The sequence below is a fragment of the Phoenix dactylifera genome, chromosome 11, assembly GCF_051530095.1.
Source record: "Phoenix dactylifera cultivar Ajwa chromosome 11, Ajwa_hap1_PhDact_Kaust_v1.1, whole genome shotgun sequence".
NCBI classification, from domain to species: Eukaryota; Viridiplantae; Streptophyta; class Magnoliopsida; order Arecales; family Arecaceae; genus Phoenix; species Phoenix dactylifera.
Window position 1 is genome coordinate 26,244,217 of NC_143200.1, and position 19,078 is coordinate 26,263,294.

At 37.3% G+C, this 19,078-nt stretch overlaps 1 protein-coding gene and 1 long non-coding RNA gene across 3 annotated transcripts; both read right to left on the minus strand.

The window, feature by feature from the left end:
* Nucleotides 1-717: 717 nt before the first annotated feature.
* On the minus strand, nucleotides 718-10,653 carry LOC103702305 (SURP and G-patch domain-containing protein 1-like protein). Of its 2 annotated transcripts, none has more exons than XM_088707520.2 (10): nucleotides 10,378-10,653; nucleotides 9,445-9,911; nucleotides 7,394-7,520; nucleotides 4,825-4,931; nucleotides 4,536-4,679; nucleotides 2,446-2,580; nucleotides 2,003-2,182; nucleotides 1,312-1,490; nucleotides 1,160-1,230; nucleotides 718-1,026 (listed from the first exon to the last, which is right to left on the minus strand). In XM_088707520.2, the coding sequence occupies exons 2-9, from the start codon at nucleotides 9,833-9,835 to the stop codon at nucleotides 1,204-1,206; spliced, it is 1,290 nt and encodes a 429-aa protein (XP_088563646.2). In that variant the 5' UTR covers nucleotides 9,836-9,911; nucleotides 10,378-10,653; the 3' UTR covers nucleotides 718-1,026; nucleotides 1,160-1,203. The 2 variants fall into 2 exon arrangements, with proteins under 2 accessions (XP_088563646.2, XP_088563647.2); XM_088707521.2 differs by having other exon boundaries at nucleotides 9,445-9,878; nucleotides 10,378-10,597.
* A 1,821-nt stretch (nucleotides 10,654-12,474) lies between these two features.
* LOC149751663 (uncharacterized) lies at nucleotides 12,475-16,412 on the minus strand. The gene is made up of 5 exons (XR_016397839.1): nucleotides 16,175-16,412; nucleotides 14,766-14,868; nucleotides 14,530-14,673; nucleotides 13,218-13,354; nucleotides 12,475-12,963 (listed from the first exon to the last, which is right to left on the minus strand). It is a non-coding gene; the product is annotated as an uncharacterized LOC149751663 (long non-coding RNA).
* Nucleotides 16,413-19,078: the final 2,666 nt, after the last annotated feature.

A 19,078-nucleotide genomic window follows, 5' to 3' on the forward strand; every position in this document is an offset into this window, starting at 1 on the left:
CTTTGAGATCCGTCCACTTTGATGATAGACAATGGAGCACTTTTACAATTTACACATACGAATGAGTGACAAAAAACGACATGCATTTAAGATCTGCACAAAAGAATGGATGATAGAAAAAATAATATTTTAAAATCTATACAAGTGAATTCATGATAGTGGATAGAATGCTTTAAGATTTATATAAGCACATGACAGTGAACAAAATACATTGGGATTTAAATAAAACACTTTGAGATCTATATAAGCAACTGAATGATCTATATAAAGAATAAAATGCTTTAAAATCAATGCAAGTAGCTGGATGATAGAAGATGGAGTGCTTTAAAATCCTAAAGGAACGATAGATAATAAAATACTCTAAAAACTATGCTCACGGATGAATGCTATAGATGCACTTCCAGATCACGCGAAAGCCACGATATGATCTCTCTAAATTGAGAATATTTTATTTTTTTCTCGCTTCGTTACCGATGTAAGAATCCACAGAAATGATTGGACCAAAATGCAACAATTTTTAAGTTTTCATAGTTAATTGATACTTTCTAAACTTTTAGATCTAAATATAAATAGTCCAAATTTAAAGATGTGCTTATGTAAGTTTTCCTACAAAACTTAATATAAGATTGCTCCACCATAACGTGAAGGTCACGAATTCCAAACACAAAAACCATCTATCCATATATAAGGATAAAGCTACATATATGGTACACCATATGATGAGGGCAGCCTTGTGCACCAGACTATTCTTTTTCCATTAACAAATTTGAAGTTAAGTAGACTAAAACAAGTTAAATTTGGGAGAAACAACAGGAAGGAAAAAAAAAAAAGAGGACAAAGGAAAAGCAGAAGAAACAAATCTCATAAGACTAAATAATTCTCATATGTTTTCCCCTCCTGCTAGTTTGAAAGCATGATATCCTTACAGAACATAAACTCTGATTAATCAGAGTACCAGAAAAATTCCTATAACTCATAATTCTCTTTTTCAAAGAGCATTGGAAAATACAGAACTCCCCATCATTCCTGCAAGATGAAAAGATCCAATCATGATAATAACAAACAATCAAGACCAAATCCACAAGAAGAGACTAGTATATATGCAGTTCATTAAATATTTTTTCAATCAGATTCTATCATAAAAGTTCAAAAACCATACATATATGGGTGTCTTGCAGCATGACCAGTCCATGGATGCTTTCGTTAGTAATATGCTTTCCGGGGATTGTTCTGCATTATAAAAGAAATTGTACCCATACAGTTGTCACATGTGATAATACAAAACGAAATAAGATAATAAACAGGGTTTACCAGCGGGTTTGGTCTATAACGGTAACCAAGCATCATCCGCTTCTTGTACTGCTCATAGATGTCATCATCTGGTGCGACCTCGCCAGGTTCCTGTGCACCAACACCTAAATTGTTCAATTTGACATTTCTTGCCATCACAGGATCTGCACGGCCACTTTTATCGCTGCCAAGCCCCTCGCCTGCATTCGAAACATATGTTATAGCCAACATACAATCATCATATAATGTGATAACACAAAAGGATGACAGACTGTGGTGGAAAATGACGGGAGCCTGTTCACTTAGCTTCCTGTATGGAAAAAATGAGGCACACCTATTTAAGAACTAACAAATATAACCGGCACCTAATAGCATCATCTATGCCGCAAATAATGGCTAGCTCAAGAATCCAGGACTGTCTAGAGCACAATAAACTATCACCAAGCTCAGAAAGCGTGAATAACATCATAATTTTACGAGTAGAGCACTTCTCAGCATGGAAAAGCCATGAATCAACTGCCAAGTTGCAGCCACAAAGACAAGGGTGATACCATACAAGAGATGGTCTTCATAAGGCCATATCTATCACCCAAGGTAATCTTCGAAGTAGATTAGGCTCCACTGGCAAAGGCATAAAAGTAGCCAGTCCTTCAAGGTTTAGGCTCCATGAGCGAAAGTCCAAAGAAATTAACAACACAATCATTGATATTACCTTCTTTCCAGCCCATCTTTGATAAAAGCTTGTGTCCAATATTGTCAGCCTGGATTTTATCCTTCTCAGCAGCCTCTCTAGCAGCTCTCTGTGCAGCAGCATCATTGCATGAAGCCAGAAACTTCTCCAGCTCGTCTGGTGGAATGTAGTCACCCATGTGATGGCCCTTCTTGCCAGGAGCTGCAAAACCGGAAAAAAAAAACCTTAAAAGCTCTAGCTAATATTAGTGCCCTTTTCTTGCGCCTCTTGGTGAACTATATAGATAATAAAATAATCATCAGAGCTACAAACTTTCAATGAGTCCTAAATCAGAAAAGGAGAGGGGTAGCTTTAACATTGGAAATTTCGGACTCAACCACATATTAGTCAGTTTTATGCCATGCAAGAATATATAATATCAGAACGAAACTTTAAAAAAAAAAAAAAAGATGAGAAAGTAAGACCTTGAAGAGAAGCAGGTGGTGGCATTTCATCTTTCGACTGCTTCGGTTGCCTCCTTCGTTCTTCTTCTGCAGCTTTCTTCATGTAAAATTCCATCATTGCTATAGGATCTGAAGCTAGAGGTCCACTGGATTCACCTGTAAGCAAGCATGCCCAATGCAATCCGCATTCAGGGGACAATTTGAAGGTCAAACTTATTAAAAATCAATGCGTAGATACTTCATTCCGGTGATATTTTTTCTAATCCACAGACCACACAACCCATTAAAGAGGTCATTTAGTTTCTAAAACTACATAATTCAACAAGATGTGGTCAATCTACACACAACTTTCAGATCCATTTGACGACATGAACATGAAAAGCTGCATAAAGCTTTCAACCTACATGAACAACAAAGTGCATTTTTTGAAACTAGATTTATAACAAATAGTGAGTATGATCTGTTTTATGAGGAATACACAGAAAAGTTGCTGGCTCCTCATCCCTATCTCAAATTGGTGAGGGCCAGTGTTACCCAGACAAGGGGCACAGGTATCAAACATCCATGTGCCCAAGAATCCGACACGGAAAGATTAAAAAACTTGGCCACGCAGACACTGCTGCACAAGTTAATTATATATACAATGCACGCATATTATGTGTCTACATATGTCGAATTTATTTCAAATCATTTTGAGAATTAACTTGTGTGGAATTCAAAATATTCAGACTACATTTAAGCAACAGTTTCTTTTAAGGACTTTTCTCTCTATAGTCTCCACACCCCCAAGACCATAGGGCACCAGATAAGAGCATAGGCTACACCCTTACACTCAATTACAGGTTCCCTCAGCCCCTCAAGAACCAATCGGGAGTTAAAAGCACTGGAACCATTGCCATGGCATTAGGAGGAACAAGCATGCATGCCCTTGCAGATAAGCAGACCCACAAAACAAAAATTAGGCTGAGAATAGGACAGACCTTTAGAAGAATACAGGCTGAACAAGTCAACATACCCAATTTCTGCTGGATTTCCTAAATAGGCCCTTACCAATATTTAAAAACCTGAGCATGATAGAACTACCAATCCAAAAAATTATCCTCGTGTGCATAAACCAGGTTATAATAGAGTAGAAATAGAATAAAAATCCACTGCAAATTAAATATCAGAAAAGGTAAAGGGGGCCAGCAACTGAATGAAAAGGAAGATATAGAGCATGCTCAACCAACTACACATTCCAGAATTTTGTCATCCAGAATCTGAGATACGTGTTCCCTACTGATCAACATATAAATCTAAAAGAGAAAAAAGAGAGGTTTTCTTCGTGGTTAGCCATGTCAAGAATAGTCTTTAGACCGCTAGACTGAAGTCTGATACACAATTGCTGGGAACTAGGTGAAAAAAATATTACTGCCCAATTCCGGATTCCCAAAATTGCAATCTGGTCCACGTTAGATGCAACTCACCAAGCTTCTGATGAGTCACTTTCGTCAAAGGAAAGATCAAAGTTATCTAGAAGTAATATAAATCGCAATTTTGCAATTATCTTTTATTTTAACAAATGGTATATAATAATCAACAGTAGAAATTATGCAATAAGAAACAAATATGGAAATTTAGATTTTGTAGCGAGACAGCTAGTCATGATGTGATTCTGTAATCAAGCGAAAAAACATGTCAAATAATTTCCTTGCTAAGAAAAACATATCTTCAATCTCCAAACAAGAATCAACCTATTTAATTTCATAAAGAAAAATATCACTCTCCAATGGTCATTAGTACAGTTACACAAGAAAATAATGTTACTTAAGTACCTCTCTACCTCAACCAGCACACACCAACTTGACAGACATTCAAATGAAAGAACAGTAATAGCTCTCATGCAGTTCAACCAATAATTGTTGGGATATCATACAGCTAGAATATTTCCATTAGTGCCTCTAAAAATGCCAACCTCATTGAACTTGCAAGCAAAATGCCAAATTCAGTGGCAGCTAATTTATGAAAACCACATTAGAACTAGCACAAAATGAAATCTTAAATGTACAATAGATTTATCCAAGGATGTCGATTGAAACAATTAATCAAATAAAAGATGGTAAAGGGTATACCGTGACTGGAGACTGTTCCTGCAGATGCCGACTCCTCGTAAGTCCCATATAATGCCGAAGCAGGAGTTTGGTAATCAGAATGTTGTTGGGTGTTGCTCCTTTGAGAACCACTTGATGTTCTAGACGTTGAAGCACTTGCATTAGCTGTCAAAAAGAGAAGGTTAGAACTCTGAAGTCACTACCTAAATATATTAGATTGCATTCAGGCCCGAAAACTCTTCTCTTCTGTCTTCAAATTGAAGAAGCTACTCAGAATTTGGAAAAGATATAAGTCGTAGGCTACACTAACCAGCTTGTGATGCCTGGGACTCTTTCAACTGTGCAAGGGCCTTTTCTTCCTCAAGAAGCTGAAACTCATAGTATTTATAATCTGGACAGCTTGAATCAAACAAAAATCTGCAAAGCACGCAATGTCAGTAAAAATCATTAAAATACTAGATGAAAAAAAAATCCAGATTCATAGGACATAAAAGACTACATCCCACACACAATGTCTTAGCCATTAAACATCATGCTCATTTAAGATGGTCTGCTAAAGAAGATCTGGTAGGTCTGAAAGTCTGATAATAGCATAAAAAGACCTATGAAGAAGCTCTTAAGATAAAGTTATGCAGCAGATCAACTGCTCACAGAATTATCACAGAATCAGATAGGCAATCACCAAATCCAATTTTTGTGCAGGATCAAATGTTCTTAAAACTACAATAAAACACGTAACACATCCCCAAATCCAATTTTTATCCACAACTGGCTCCTGAAAGAAAGACCCACAAAGTATGCTGCTTCAGAACTAGAGGACTAGGCTGCATCCCTGCTGGTGTCCACATACATGAAGAAGCTTTAACCAATGGGCATGGAAGTGATAGGACTGTTTGACCATTGAATCATGTTGAAGGTGAACCACTTGCAGCAAGTTCTTGATCATCAGCAGATCCTGAGAATGGATCAAGGCGTCTTGCCATACTGAGATAATCATGTCATCAGATTATGTGAAGGCACTTGCTGCCAATTCATTTAGGGCTTGCTAACAATGTAATCTAGTAATATATTTTCCGGATTTAAACCCAAAGATTCTTTTCTCCTGTCAATTATCAATATTTTGTGAAAAAAACTGAAGTCAAACCTCCTGCATAAATTAAAGAAACTATTTTCCCACAGCACCTTAAATCCTCTAACTTTCAAGACATTCCATTATAACTCAATGTTTTCTTCTTTAGTTTGTCCCAAACTTGTCAAGGCAGAGTTTTCGGCTGATCAAGCACATCAAAACCCTAAAACCTATTCCCATATCCCATAGCCATTCTATCATAATGCATGTGAACAAAGATTAGTTTGAATTCTACGAATAAGCATAAAGGACTAGGAAAAATCTCTTTAGAGTTCAATATTACGGCCCTTCCTTGTGATCCCTGTCAAGCAAGTGTGGCCCCCTTCCAATATAATGAGATTTATCCAAGTACTAAATAACCAATTAACCAATGTATCCCGATCAACCCACCTTTTCAGAAAGTAGGACCCTTCTATTAGGTTCCTTGAATAGAAAGGAGAGAGACAAAGAGAGTATGGAGAGAAGGGAGTAGTTTGTCATAATTAAAATGGGAAATTAAGAGAAAGAATGGAACATGGCAGTTAACTAGGAAGAGAGGAGAGGAGGGATGATAGCATGGCAGAGAAGTGGTGGCATGGCAGTAAATAAGAAACAAGTAGAGAGAAAGGTCTAGGCATTTGACCTTTCTCTATCACCTTTCTGAAATAGCACATCACATCTAACTATAGCTGGATTCGATTAGAAATATTTGAAAATTAAGTTATATTAGTATTAAATTAGATTTTACACAGAACAGTCTTCACAGAGCAAGGAGAGGGGGGAGGGAGAGAGGGAGAGAGGGAGAGGGGGGGGGGGAGAGAGAGAGAGAGAGAGAGAGAGGGAGGGGGGACGGAGAGGCTATGTTGCACATAGAATCAAGTGGCGCAGCGAATAGAGGGAGGAAAGATCTTCTCAGCATCAAGAATGGCTACTAGGTTTTTCATCTTTTAGAATTATTCTCCTAACACACCTTTTTTGTTGATTCTTCTGGCTCAATTTCACTTGCCTCCAGTCTAAAAAAATTCAACTGCTTGTATGCACATATATTAAAATATTTCATCATATTTCAGCAACGTTAGAAACTACAATTTTTGTTACCTAAATTCTCAAATCTAAAGAAAAAATTAAAGTATTGTCGAGCTTCTTTCATGGATATAGTGCACAAATTAATATATATTATATATTTTTGGTGAATAAAATTTTGACTTGTTCCATCCTGGAGCATACCAGAAATTGAGCACTTTTTTCCTAGCAAATAAGCACCAGCATGCATGAAGTTAAGACTCTTGAGAACTGGATCTCATGTAGCACTATATATATTTTTAATCTGCAAGAATATCTCATCCTTTTGATGAATTCTCCTCACTGACATCATAACTGACTTTGCCCCTTAATACGCATACAGATTCAAAAAAAAAAAAAAAAACACAAACTGAACGAGTTAGCATACAAGGAAATGCAGATAGATAAAAATAAAGGACCACTATATGATCTATCCGAGTCGATGTCTTTTAAGGAACGTGCTCCAAAAAGGGATACTGTGACTGTTCTTTCTTTATAAAAGAAATTAAGATAATTTACCATTGTTGCCGAATACTACTCATCAACAATGCATTACTAATAGCAAATAGACAAGAATTAATTTTAAAGTAGCTCCCTATAACAACAGTTTAAATCTACCATGCAGAGACATCAGGTCTGTTGTAAAAGCACACTTCATAGGAAAACATTTTATTGTATCTGCATAGACATTGTATGAAAGCATACATACTTGAAAGGCGTATCTCCAGGATTCCTCTGGCGTGTGATGTGCTCAAACTGCCTACCATTTTTTGCAACAAAACTTGCTAATTTGTCAGCAACTTTCCTCACTGCAGGATCGCTTGGGGGATATGGTGCTGCATGTCACTTAAAGAACTCATTAATACCAAGAGCATGAACAAGGGAATGCAAATAACTGTTGTAGCAGGCGTGCCACATTTTTCCAATTCTTTCAATCAACATCTCTTTCCACCAAGGTTGATAGATATTTAAGATACAGGCTGCATTCATGAGACAAAGAACCTTCAAGAACACTTGACACAGATCATACATGTGATAGAAACACTTCTAGTGCAATGGTGCAATGAAAGCAACTCCTGAAACTGAAAAATGATATTCTCATAGTAAAGTAATAATTTTGAATGTGCATGCAAACCTGCCAAGCATCAGAGATGCTCCCTCAATTTTTCGGTAAAATATCGACCAATTTGGGCTGTTCTACTGAATATACAAGATATGAATCTAATATTAAGGGTAGGATAAAATCAGAAAATGTTGCTGAATTATGCAACAATGATCATCTGAATTTGGCAACTATAGATCACATGGAAGACAAATCCTGGTAGGGTTCAGGCTCTTGCATATTTCAGCACACCAGCTACTCTTACTGGATCACCATGAGAAACTTACAACCCTGGTGGTTGATGCTAAAGGGCGTTTTAATTACACTAATAGAATCTGCAGCTTGAAAAGTGCTTACCGAGCTTGGAAAGGAAAAGATTGAAGTAGCAGAACAGGAAGGTTGGTCCCCTGTGCACTTCCCAGTCCTTTTTGGTCAGTATATTAGCATAGAGAAAACAATTCTGCTTTCTTTCCAGATAAATGCCAGTAGGTGACTTCTAGATTTGTTAGACCTTAAGAAAAAATAGTTAAACTGATGAAAAGGAAAAAGGGTAATGGGTTGCTAGCTCCTTTAACTAAAGCATCTACAATTTCTCAAAGAGAATACTGAAGGCTGACCGACAATTCATGCAGTGAAAACTATATTCAGTAGCCAGAAACTAAATACCTACTGAATTCTAAGGCGCTACAGTCCAAAGATGAATATTAACCATCAATGTAACAAATAATCAGATAGAATTGTAGACACAGAATTAAATTTTCCCAGGAATAATTGATTTGATGTTATTGTAAATATTGACGGCCATTTCTGAAATACTGGTCAGCAATCCCTTGCATCATTGAACATAGATGAGTTTTTAATAAGCATGAAAAAAGCATAACCAGTATCAAAGAAAACATTATATAAGAACACATCATATATAAAAAGGATGAAGCATTAGCATGGTCTCCTATACAAATCCTCTATGCAAAAAGCAACTTAGAAGAAAGTCAGCTTCACATGGAATCCATTTAAAGCCCGTATCGCGTTCAGAGAGAGAGAAAGAGGAGAGAGGAAGGGAGGGGAAGGAGAATAATATTTTTGTAGCTGCATATCTACATCTAGCATCACACCTACAAAGACTGAATAAATAAAACAATATAAATTATAATATACCAATAGAAGAAGAACCATTTATGTATCAAAAAAAGATGGGAAAAGAAATATTTGACAAGCTTAATCCAGAACAACCCCCACCCCCACTATGGCAAAAATAAATTAAAAAAAAGGTAATAGAAAAAGGTTTGTGAATCAGCCACCTCAACCAATTTACATTTATAAGCATATGCACGCACTCATGCAAAAATTGAAAGTAATAGAAAAAGGCTTTTCATCAAATTGAATATAAGTAAAAGAACCAGTTGCATATTTTATATTGGTTCCCATATCTCTTTTCTTGTTTAGGGGCGTTTTGTGTACCAGCTTCCATGTAAGAGTCAATATAAAATAGTAGCACCTAAGGGAGCTTGACATATAATAAAGCAAAATATTCTAAAATTTCATTACTTAAGATAAAGTAAACAATCAGCAATTACCGCATATTAACAATAATGTAAAAATACTAAAGCTTTCCTAACCCGCAATTGCAGCATATAACAAACATGAAAACAGGTAATTACCAACATCCCCCTGATGTGACAATGGCTCGGGGGCCTCTTGACCCAATTTCTGCCTCTTCTCTGGCTTGTCGCTAGACCCAGCCTCTACATCCTCTCCTTCCTCCTCTTCATCGGCAGCAAACTTCACTGGGGCCACCGCAATCTTGGTCTTCTGTTTCAAGCTGAAGGCAAGCTTTCCACCAGATGCAGGAGGGTTAGGCTTCGCCTTCATATCCAATGGCCTCTTGTTCACTAGAATGGCTGGCTTCACAACAATAGAAGAGCCAGCGAGAGCACTAGATTTAGGCTCCTCAATGGCCGCCTTCTCCTGTTTTTTTTGCTGGAGTTGCTTAAACTTTTCCATAAAAGAACCATCGTTTACAAAGAGGTCAGATCCAACTCCTTTCTTCATGGTCGGTTTCTCGTGGAGTGGTTAAGAAGTCACTAGGAATCGGCTATATTTGGGAATCAAATGTGCACTCTTTAAGCTGCGATTCGAAGAAGACTTATGTAGTTTTTTCAAATAAAAAATAAAAAAATAAAGCCCTAGCCATCTTGGTCGATCAAGAAACGGAATCCATACAAATATACAAAAGAAAGAGCCCAATCAAAAGAGGGCACCGATTAGAATAGAGCGTGTAAAACAAATATCAAAACCCTAATTATCTTGGTTAATTAAAAAACCCAATCCATACAAAGGAAAGGAAGGAACGAACCCATCAGACCACAATTAAAAGGCTATCATAAGAATCGAATCTTTTTCGATAAGATCAAGATGAGGATTCCTCATAGAAACCCTAAACCGCTCGCTATTCAAAAAAATAGCAAGATTGGGGGAAATTAATCCTCGTTATCGTAATAATCCGGAAATCCCCAGATCAGAAAACATGAGAAAAACGGAAAAATCGGAAAAGATCGAACGAGAAGTTTCGGAAATATCTTTCTTTCGCATACCTCGGATCTCGGCGAGCCGTCGACTTCGAAAAACTGAGACAAAAGGGGAAGAGGGGGACCGAGAAAACCCTAAACGTCGAGGAAGCCAGGCGTGCCTCACGATTCGAGCCTCTGGGGGAATCCTACGATCTCTCTCGCCACAAAGAGAGGCGGAGGACCCGGGAGCAGCAACGGGAGGTCAAACGACGAATGCCGAGGCCGTGGGGTTTGCGATGAGGCCCGATGACGCCTATATAATACGAAGCCCCAAACCACCGCACCCATAATTATAATTTAGCTTTACTTACCGGCCTTTAAAATTACAACAATTTTATACAAAGACGCAAAGTATCTATAGCAGGTGTAGAAAAACTAATTTAAAATAATTTTTTTTACATAAATACTCTTCTAAAAAATTAAATTTATATAAATACCCTCTTAAATTTATATTTATTTTTGTATCTTTATAAAAAAATATTATTTTTACATAAATACCTCTAATACAATAGTTCTTTTAACACTATTAATAAAAAAATATATTTATTTAATTTAAAATAAAACAAAATTTTAAAATTATTTTTTTATCTTCTATTGCTATCGTTTTATAAATGTTTCTTTTTGCATATCTACCAATTAGAAGTATTTTAATCATTTTAATTTGAAACCATTAATTTTTTAACGACGTTAGATGACGTGGATATATATAAAAAATAAGAATAAAAAAATAGAATAGTAAAATAAGTAGTTTACAAAAGTATATATGTAAATATTAATTTTGAAAGAGTATTCATACAAAAATCAATATTTAAATAGATATTTATGTAAAAAAATTATTTAAAATTTATCCCTATTTAAATACATTTTAAGACCCTAAATCCATATTATATTACTTATTGTTCTCTAAATTATTAATTTCAACAATGGCTGCAAGGTTTTGCAGTTTCACATTCTGAAAAAATTGATCGTGTATCCCTCATGTGTACCATATTACCTACCTATCTCTAATTATTAGTGTCATATATGCAACCTTTTAGTAGTATTTGTATGAAATACATTCAAAAGTTAAGCATACGAGCAGTGTACAATCATTGTATGAATGTCCAAATTTCAAACAAAGTAAACAAAAGTCTCTAGGTATATTTTATTTTACCGGTCCTGAAGCTATTAACATAATTTTATACAGACATGGCAAACTATCTATAGTCTCTAATGAAGTATATATGGAAAATTAATTTTAAGTATCTGTATAAAATATATCTCAGATGCTAAGTAGATACTATGTTACCTTCTACTCTTTAAATTTGGAGTGTTCATATGAATACAGTGTATACTATGTTATTTTTTCCCAATCATTAATTTCATATATACAATTTATTATTAATTGCTATTGGATGGACCAGCAGGCCCAATTCAGCCACTTGGCAGTCCCTATTTTACAAGTTTTTGCAGTTTATTTGTTGTTTCAAGTCTCCATACAATACCCAAAGGTGATCTCAGCTTGCTTGAAGATCTGTAAGTTACAAGGATTATATAAGATCTTAAATGGCACACTTTTCTTACATTAAAATCTTTATATTTTATACTGTTTGAAAAAAAAAATATTAGAAATCTAGCCAGATCTAACCCAACAGCTCAATGGGTCAAGGGATATGCAAGGTAAACCAGGGCCATTCAAGCATTTTGAACTCCATGGGATTTGGTCTGTCTTCTAATCTTTTTACAGAGAATTAGGCTTTCGGTCTTGGTTTTGGTGGGGGAAGGTAAGATTACATGAACAGACGAGCCAGGGGAGTATCTCTGTGTGTGTGTGTGTGTGTGTGAAAGAGAGAGAGAGAGAGATTGGACCATTGATAAGATTACATGAACAGATATGCATACAAGCACCTATAGATCTTCCACCACAATTTCATTGCCTACCATGATATCAAACACAAGGATGAAATGTTGCACCAACAACAATTTCTGACTCAAACGGAGATGAAGGAATCAGCATACGTATATCTTTTGTATGACAAAAAGTTGATTCAAGATTTTCTTCATTAGAACTAGCATATATTCTTTCTCTGTGTTGACAATACATTTGTGGCACATCAAAAAAAACAAACAACAAATTGGTGGTTCCTGTGAATATCACACATATTCATATAAACAGATCACAATGAGATAGGAGGTTCCATAGACATTAGGGGGGTAGAGAGAGAGACTTTGATATTGGATAGCTACCATGAAACTCAAAATTTCAATGAACATTCAGTGATCCAGATTTGATCAAATCATTTCCCCTAATAGTTATACAAGAACATTTTCACACACCCTAGCCTTATACTTCAAGAAAGCCCTTTTTCATTCACAACTAAAATCCTAGCTTAGATCTTAACTGTCCAACTTTTAAAAAAATGTAGGCCAAAATAAATTTTTAAGGGAGCATTAGATAAACTATATCATGGCTAGAAAAAGATCAGGATATCATGCTGCATTCCATGGATGTCAAAGTGCTGTGATGACGACATCTTATACGTCAATTTTAGTTTCCATGTTGTCCCAAGAAATTTATCAGGTCATGCCCTGTCTGTCGGTCTACGATTATGAAAGACCCTATAGCTTGCTCTGCAAAAAAATATAGCATCAATTATTTTCCAATTCTAATGAAAGAATGATAGACACAATATCATAATATGAGCTCCTACTTTATTCTAGCATGGTTAATGAAGCAAGATCCATTAGAAATATAATTGAGGTAAATGACTTGAATCATTTTAAGCATGAGATCTTAATACCTAGCATTCTAAATTTTTCTTTGGCAACATAGAATCTGTTACAAGATGTAACAAAGAGTGATCAATGGAGAGAACTTTCAGTACCCGGAGAAGACAAGGAGATCTGTCCAGAAAATGAAGTCACAACAGATTTTCCAATTGTGCCAGTCACTGACAAAACTTTGAGATTTTGAGGCAATAACTTTGCTGCAAAGTCCAAATCTGACAATCACTTGCCTTCCCTGCAGTTTCACAATAGCAAAGCAACCTCCTTTTATCAACAGTATTATGCTTAAGATATGGAGTGATCCACTTTTGATAGATTAAGTAAACCGATATTATGTGGCCAGTGACACATCATAATCTGCCTCTACCTTTTCCGATAGGGGAAAAAAAAATTAAACCAGCATGTGACATCACTTCCACTAGGGTTCATTTTAAGAATCGCGGTTCTCCTACAAAGGCTGAATGATCAGACAATGCAAGCTTCTTCAGATGAAGTCCAGCGTAATAGTCATGGTAAATATAGGGCTGTACATGGGTTGGACTTAGGTCAGATCCATGATGCATCCACATCCAAACTTGACAGGGCAAGTCCAATTCAGATTTGCATTCCGACCCATCAAAATGAGTAAGCTTCAAATTCAAATCCAAATTCGATTAATAGTTGGATTGGTGTTTGGATTCTAGTTTTTTTGAGGTTTGATTCAGCACATGAACTTATCTTTATATTTTTCATAATATATTTTTTATTTTTATTCTCCTTCAACCATTCATTAGAATTAATAAATTTATAACTTGATAAGTCTTAATTATAACAAGCATAACAACTAATATGAGGAGTGAATGGTTGGTTTCGAAAAAATCCAATCACTTCAGGAACAAATTTAAGTTTCTTCTATATTTGATGTGCTAGAAATGAAATTGGCTCACATGGCAGTGGGTGTAAGGAGGGCATGTGGGAGAAAAGTACATATCCAAATATGCAGAAAAGGAATTAATGAAAGTCACGTAGCCAATCCTCTTTATATTCTTATATTCTTATATATGTATATAGTATGATATGTATCTGGGTTATTAGGTTCTTGGATTTGAATATAGCTAGATCTGATAAGGATTCAGATCCTATGTATAGAATCAGACTTGGATTTGTTAAGGTTATTGGAGACTTAAAATGGACCTGTATCTGATTATTAGAAAATAAAATCAGATCAAACTATTGGGTTCTGCGGTAGCATTTACGCCCATAGATAGATACTATTCAAGGCCATATGCCGTGCAGAAATGCATTTAAGTATGCACAAGAAAAGTTTATTACAAGCAATAAAAATTATGACGCAGCATCTTCGGTAACAAGCACAAACAACAACAACAACAACAAAATGAGAAAGGAAAAGGGGTGGTCAGGAGAGCTTACAGAGTGCAGCAAAGTGGAAAGATCATGCTCCTCAAGAGGAACTCGAGGGGAAACAACTATCCTGTCTGCACTTTCGCAAAGCATATCATTACAATAACAAAGATTTGTTTGCAAATCAGCATATTCTTCAAATTGAGGATCATTCTGGAATCATAAAAAAAAATCATGGTTATTAGAAGGTTTAAAGAAAAGAACAGTTTTTTTTTTTCTGATAATTCAATCATCATTAGACATACTTCTAATGAGACCAACTTTTCACTCTTATGTGGCAAGAACAGAAGCACCTCTAGCGAGAGCAACTCTTGCTGCAGCCCTCCAAGATTACCCCAGGCCTACAACCTGCCAAAAAACAAGTAAAATGAACTAAAGAAATTGGTTGTGGCAACAAAAACTGCTTAAACGGAGCTGCATGCTTTCACCCAGTGTTTACATCATATAATTCCAATTCCAGTGGAACATCACCTATGAACATGTCATATAATTCAAATTCCAGTTGAACATCAGTCATGAACCATCTAGCTTGGCTTTCATATACATTTATTTGGAAATCACTATTCATTTGTTAAGCTCAAGCAAGCTAACCCAGTCAGTTTGGATTTCTTCAGAAACAACCTACATATATTCTGTAACAGCTGCCATGCATCATTGATTTCTAGAGTCTGGTCTGCAGAAGCTGAGATTTATTAGAGTTAGATCACTTAAGTCTTATTCTCATGTTGAGTTATGAAGCAGCAAACTAGGGGACAATTTAAGATTATTGGACTGATAGAGCTTTGTTCAAACAAATAACAACAAACCAAACAGTTAGCCGCACCCCACCCTTTCCATTCTACACAGACTCCATCTCTAATTAGGAATATTGCCTATAGATAAGTTTCTTAGCTTGATTTCTTGATGCATTAGCATAATGAAAACCATTTTCAAGTGAAAATGGATGGTGCCTACGACACCATCCTCCTATCGATCAATATATAAGTAGGTATCTATTTAAGGCGGAGTGAGGGACCTAAAAAAGAACAAGGTGCACGGGAAAATATATGGCTTTCACAATACAAATTAAATAAGTTAAAAACTAAGGTACATCAACTTGGTACTGAGCTCAATACCAGTGCCACTCTATTACTATGTCAGTATGCCTGATATGGAGCCGGTTCATTGTACTAAGTGTCGGTATGTTCTTCATACCGCATACTGGTATAATATAATGCAGTATATTTTGTACTGCTCGGTTTAATACAATATGGTGTACCTTAGTTAAACTGATCTGTTGTACCTTATATGCAGCTAAAAATCAAAGTTATTTTAAAAAATAAATGTACTCAAACTCCAATCCAATAGTACAAAATGTGATTAAATATTACTCATACTAAACATAGTAGAAAGTTCCCTAAACATCCTAAAAACCATCTGCACGCACAAACTTCAATCTTTTCATCAAACTTCGCTAAAACTTCATCGACCGCATGTCCGCATGATATATAGACTGAAAAATGGCATGAAATCAGAAAGAAGAGTAATATTATTACTGAGTGGCTGCTGTGAATGAATATCCGACAATCAGTGCAAGAAACTGAACTAGATCAATAGAAATATAACTCCCACATTCTCTTACTAAAAATTTATCTAAAAAGAAGAGGAGACTGACCATAAACCTCCGGCCTTTGAGGTCTTCGAAGGAGGACCGAACCCGGCGGTGGGCGGAAGCCGGGGCCCGGGGGCGAGCTCGGGTTCGGGGGTTGGACTAGACTGAGGGAGAGGAAGGGGACTACCGTTTCGCCGGGAGAGGCCAAGCTCCGGCCATTCCCGTTTCCCTTCCGGACGGGTTCGGGGCTGAGGAAACTATAATATAACGACGGAAAAAGCAAAGGGAAAGAGATCGTGGGGAAACGGAAACTGGGCTTTCCTTCGTCTGTTAGCGGGTGAAAGCCCACCTGCTTGGGTCATGATTCTGGGTCATATGCTGAGCCCAAAAAGGCTTGGGTTGGGTTCGGCCTGGCATGGGTGTAAGGGTATAAGTTTGCTTCAAACAATAGCTCTCCACACTTGAACAAGCCTTTTTTTTTTTTTTTTTTTTCCTAAAACATACAGTACATGAACGAATATACTCAATAAAATCACAAAACAAAAGATCACAGAGTGCCCGAAGTAACTCTCCTTCTCCAACCCACATGGTACTTCCGGAATGATGGGCCACGTAAGCAACCACCCAATCCGCAGTCTCATTAGCCTTTCTAAATGCATGCTTGGCCTGAAAAGTCTCTCCATCCCTATCCATCACTCAGATATCTCGGAGTAAGGGATGGTCCATACCACCACCCCTTGGAGCCTTCTGGATCCAACTAATCACCGTGGTCGAGTCACCTTCCAAGATGATTAAGCTGGCCCGTAGTACTCGCCGCGTGTGACAGAGGCCCTTCCGACAGTCCTCAGCTCCGCGCTGGAGATCGAAATGTCAAATAATTGGCAGTTGCCTGCGCCGGAAACAAGCTTATTTGAGTCATTTCTAACATTCCAATGCACCGGGCTAATCTCATAGAGGGAGAAATCAAATATAGTAGTGTTGTTGTCGTCCGCCGCCTTGATGTATTCTCTGGCATCAGCTCATACAGAAAGAAAGAGCATCTAGCCCCAGCTCGACCTGCAAATCCACTAACATGAAGCGTGGAGCTGAGCTTGAATTGGATGCACATAACAAGTTTATGGCTGCTTGGACATGTTACTGACAATTTACTGAAGAGTCGTCATTGGGGGCACCGACACCACTGTAACAATATGTACCACACCCAATCTCAAGGGAAAAAATTAGGCGAATTTCTTCAATAAAATGTTGGGGTTTATAACGTGGTCATGTCGTCATGACAAAACTGATGTTTGCCGTACAATGTCCACGGTCAAAACTCAAGGTAAAGCTGTTTCACGTTATAATATCATGATCAGCACTTCTCTGGGTAAAGCTCCGAAACATTTGACTGTTTTCTATGCTCATCACTTTTACAACAGCTAGTGTAACTGGAAATTGGACCCGAGGATGACCACTGACTGAAAAGAAGGAGCTCCGGTAAAAATGGCGGGTGGCGGTCCGTCAGCGGACTACGTCTTTCAGAAGATCTGCAAGAAGCCGGTGGCCGGGTTTCTGGCGCCGGCTCTCTGATGCTTAAGTCAGAGGGGGATCTTATGTAGAGGGAGAGAAATTATCACCGAAAGTTTTTTTTTAGAGTTTCAGCCTCCTCTCTAAGAAGGAGAGGTTTTCCTTTTATAGAGGAGCACAAGATTACCTATGATGTGACGGGGCAAACGAGTTACCGTCATGATTGAGCACGATCGTGTGAGTTAATGCATTGCCGTGGAAAATCAGGCTGGAGTCAATGAGTCGTCGTGGGTGATCGGACATAGCCGAGTGGGTCAACTGGTTGCCATGGAGGGCCTGAGATCCGTGGATAGCACATGCATTAATTATTAAGTGAGCCGGAGATCTACGGAGGCCATGCGCATTAATTGTTGAATGAGTCGAAGAGGCTTGCGCATTAACTGTTGACAGCGGTAGCAAGGCGTGGTCGAGCTGCAGAAGGATAGGACCGCAATAGGTGAATGGTGGGGTCGGGCTTCCAAGGTCAAGAATGCTGAAGTCGGGTGCCCAGGTCGGACGCCTCGAAGTCGAGCACCTGGTCGGTCGGGCGCCTTCAGTCACGTGCTATCGATGCGTTCACATGCTTCGGGGCGATCCATTTTTCTTCCAACAGCTAGTATTAGAAAAAAAAAAAAAAAAAAAAAGCTAAGATGCTACATTGACTCTATTAGTATTTTATGTTCAATATTTTTATATGTTATAATATTATAGAAATACAAATGCGGATATATTGGTCATTTCATTATTAGACCATTAAATATATTGTGCTGCAACGGCAAAACCCTGACACTGTTACTATGGCTGTTTGATGACGTTATAAGCCTGATGACAGCTCTTGATTGAATCATGATTCATAGGTCCATCATTATTTGGTGAAATGAAGTAAATCAAATCAAAAAAAAACTCACAAAGTGCCACCATCATTTGGACATCAAAAAACACCAAAAGGAGAAAAATAAAGGCAGTAAAATAGAAACCACCCTTTGCTTCAGAATATTCATACCATCATGAGCGGTGGAATGGCTTTTCAGAATATATTGTATTCAAAGAGGCAAATGTAGCTACGGATCGAGTGGCATTTTACGTAGCTAATCATTCTGGAGATACCATATGGGTTGGAAAAGAAGGACTGCATAAGGCGTTTCGAGATTTTTTATTTTTTGATTTTATTGAATGTATTCATATCAGATATGTATGAATTATTGGACTGAGATGGGAAAAAAAAATTGTGGGGGGTATTCTAATCGTGCCTTTTGGATCATCAAAAAGCTAAAGGATAAGGGGTCTTATCATCAGACAAACAGCAGGACATGATGGGGACTCTCCATTTGGCGATTAAGAGGCTGGTGGGGGAACAGCCATAGCTGTGCTGATTGGCATTGGCTGCTGAAGTGGATCCGAGTGGACCATGAGAAAAGGCTT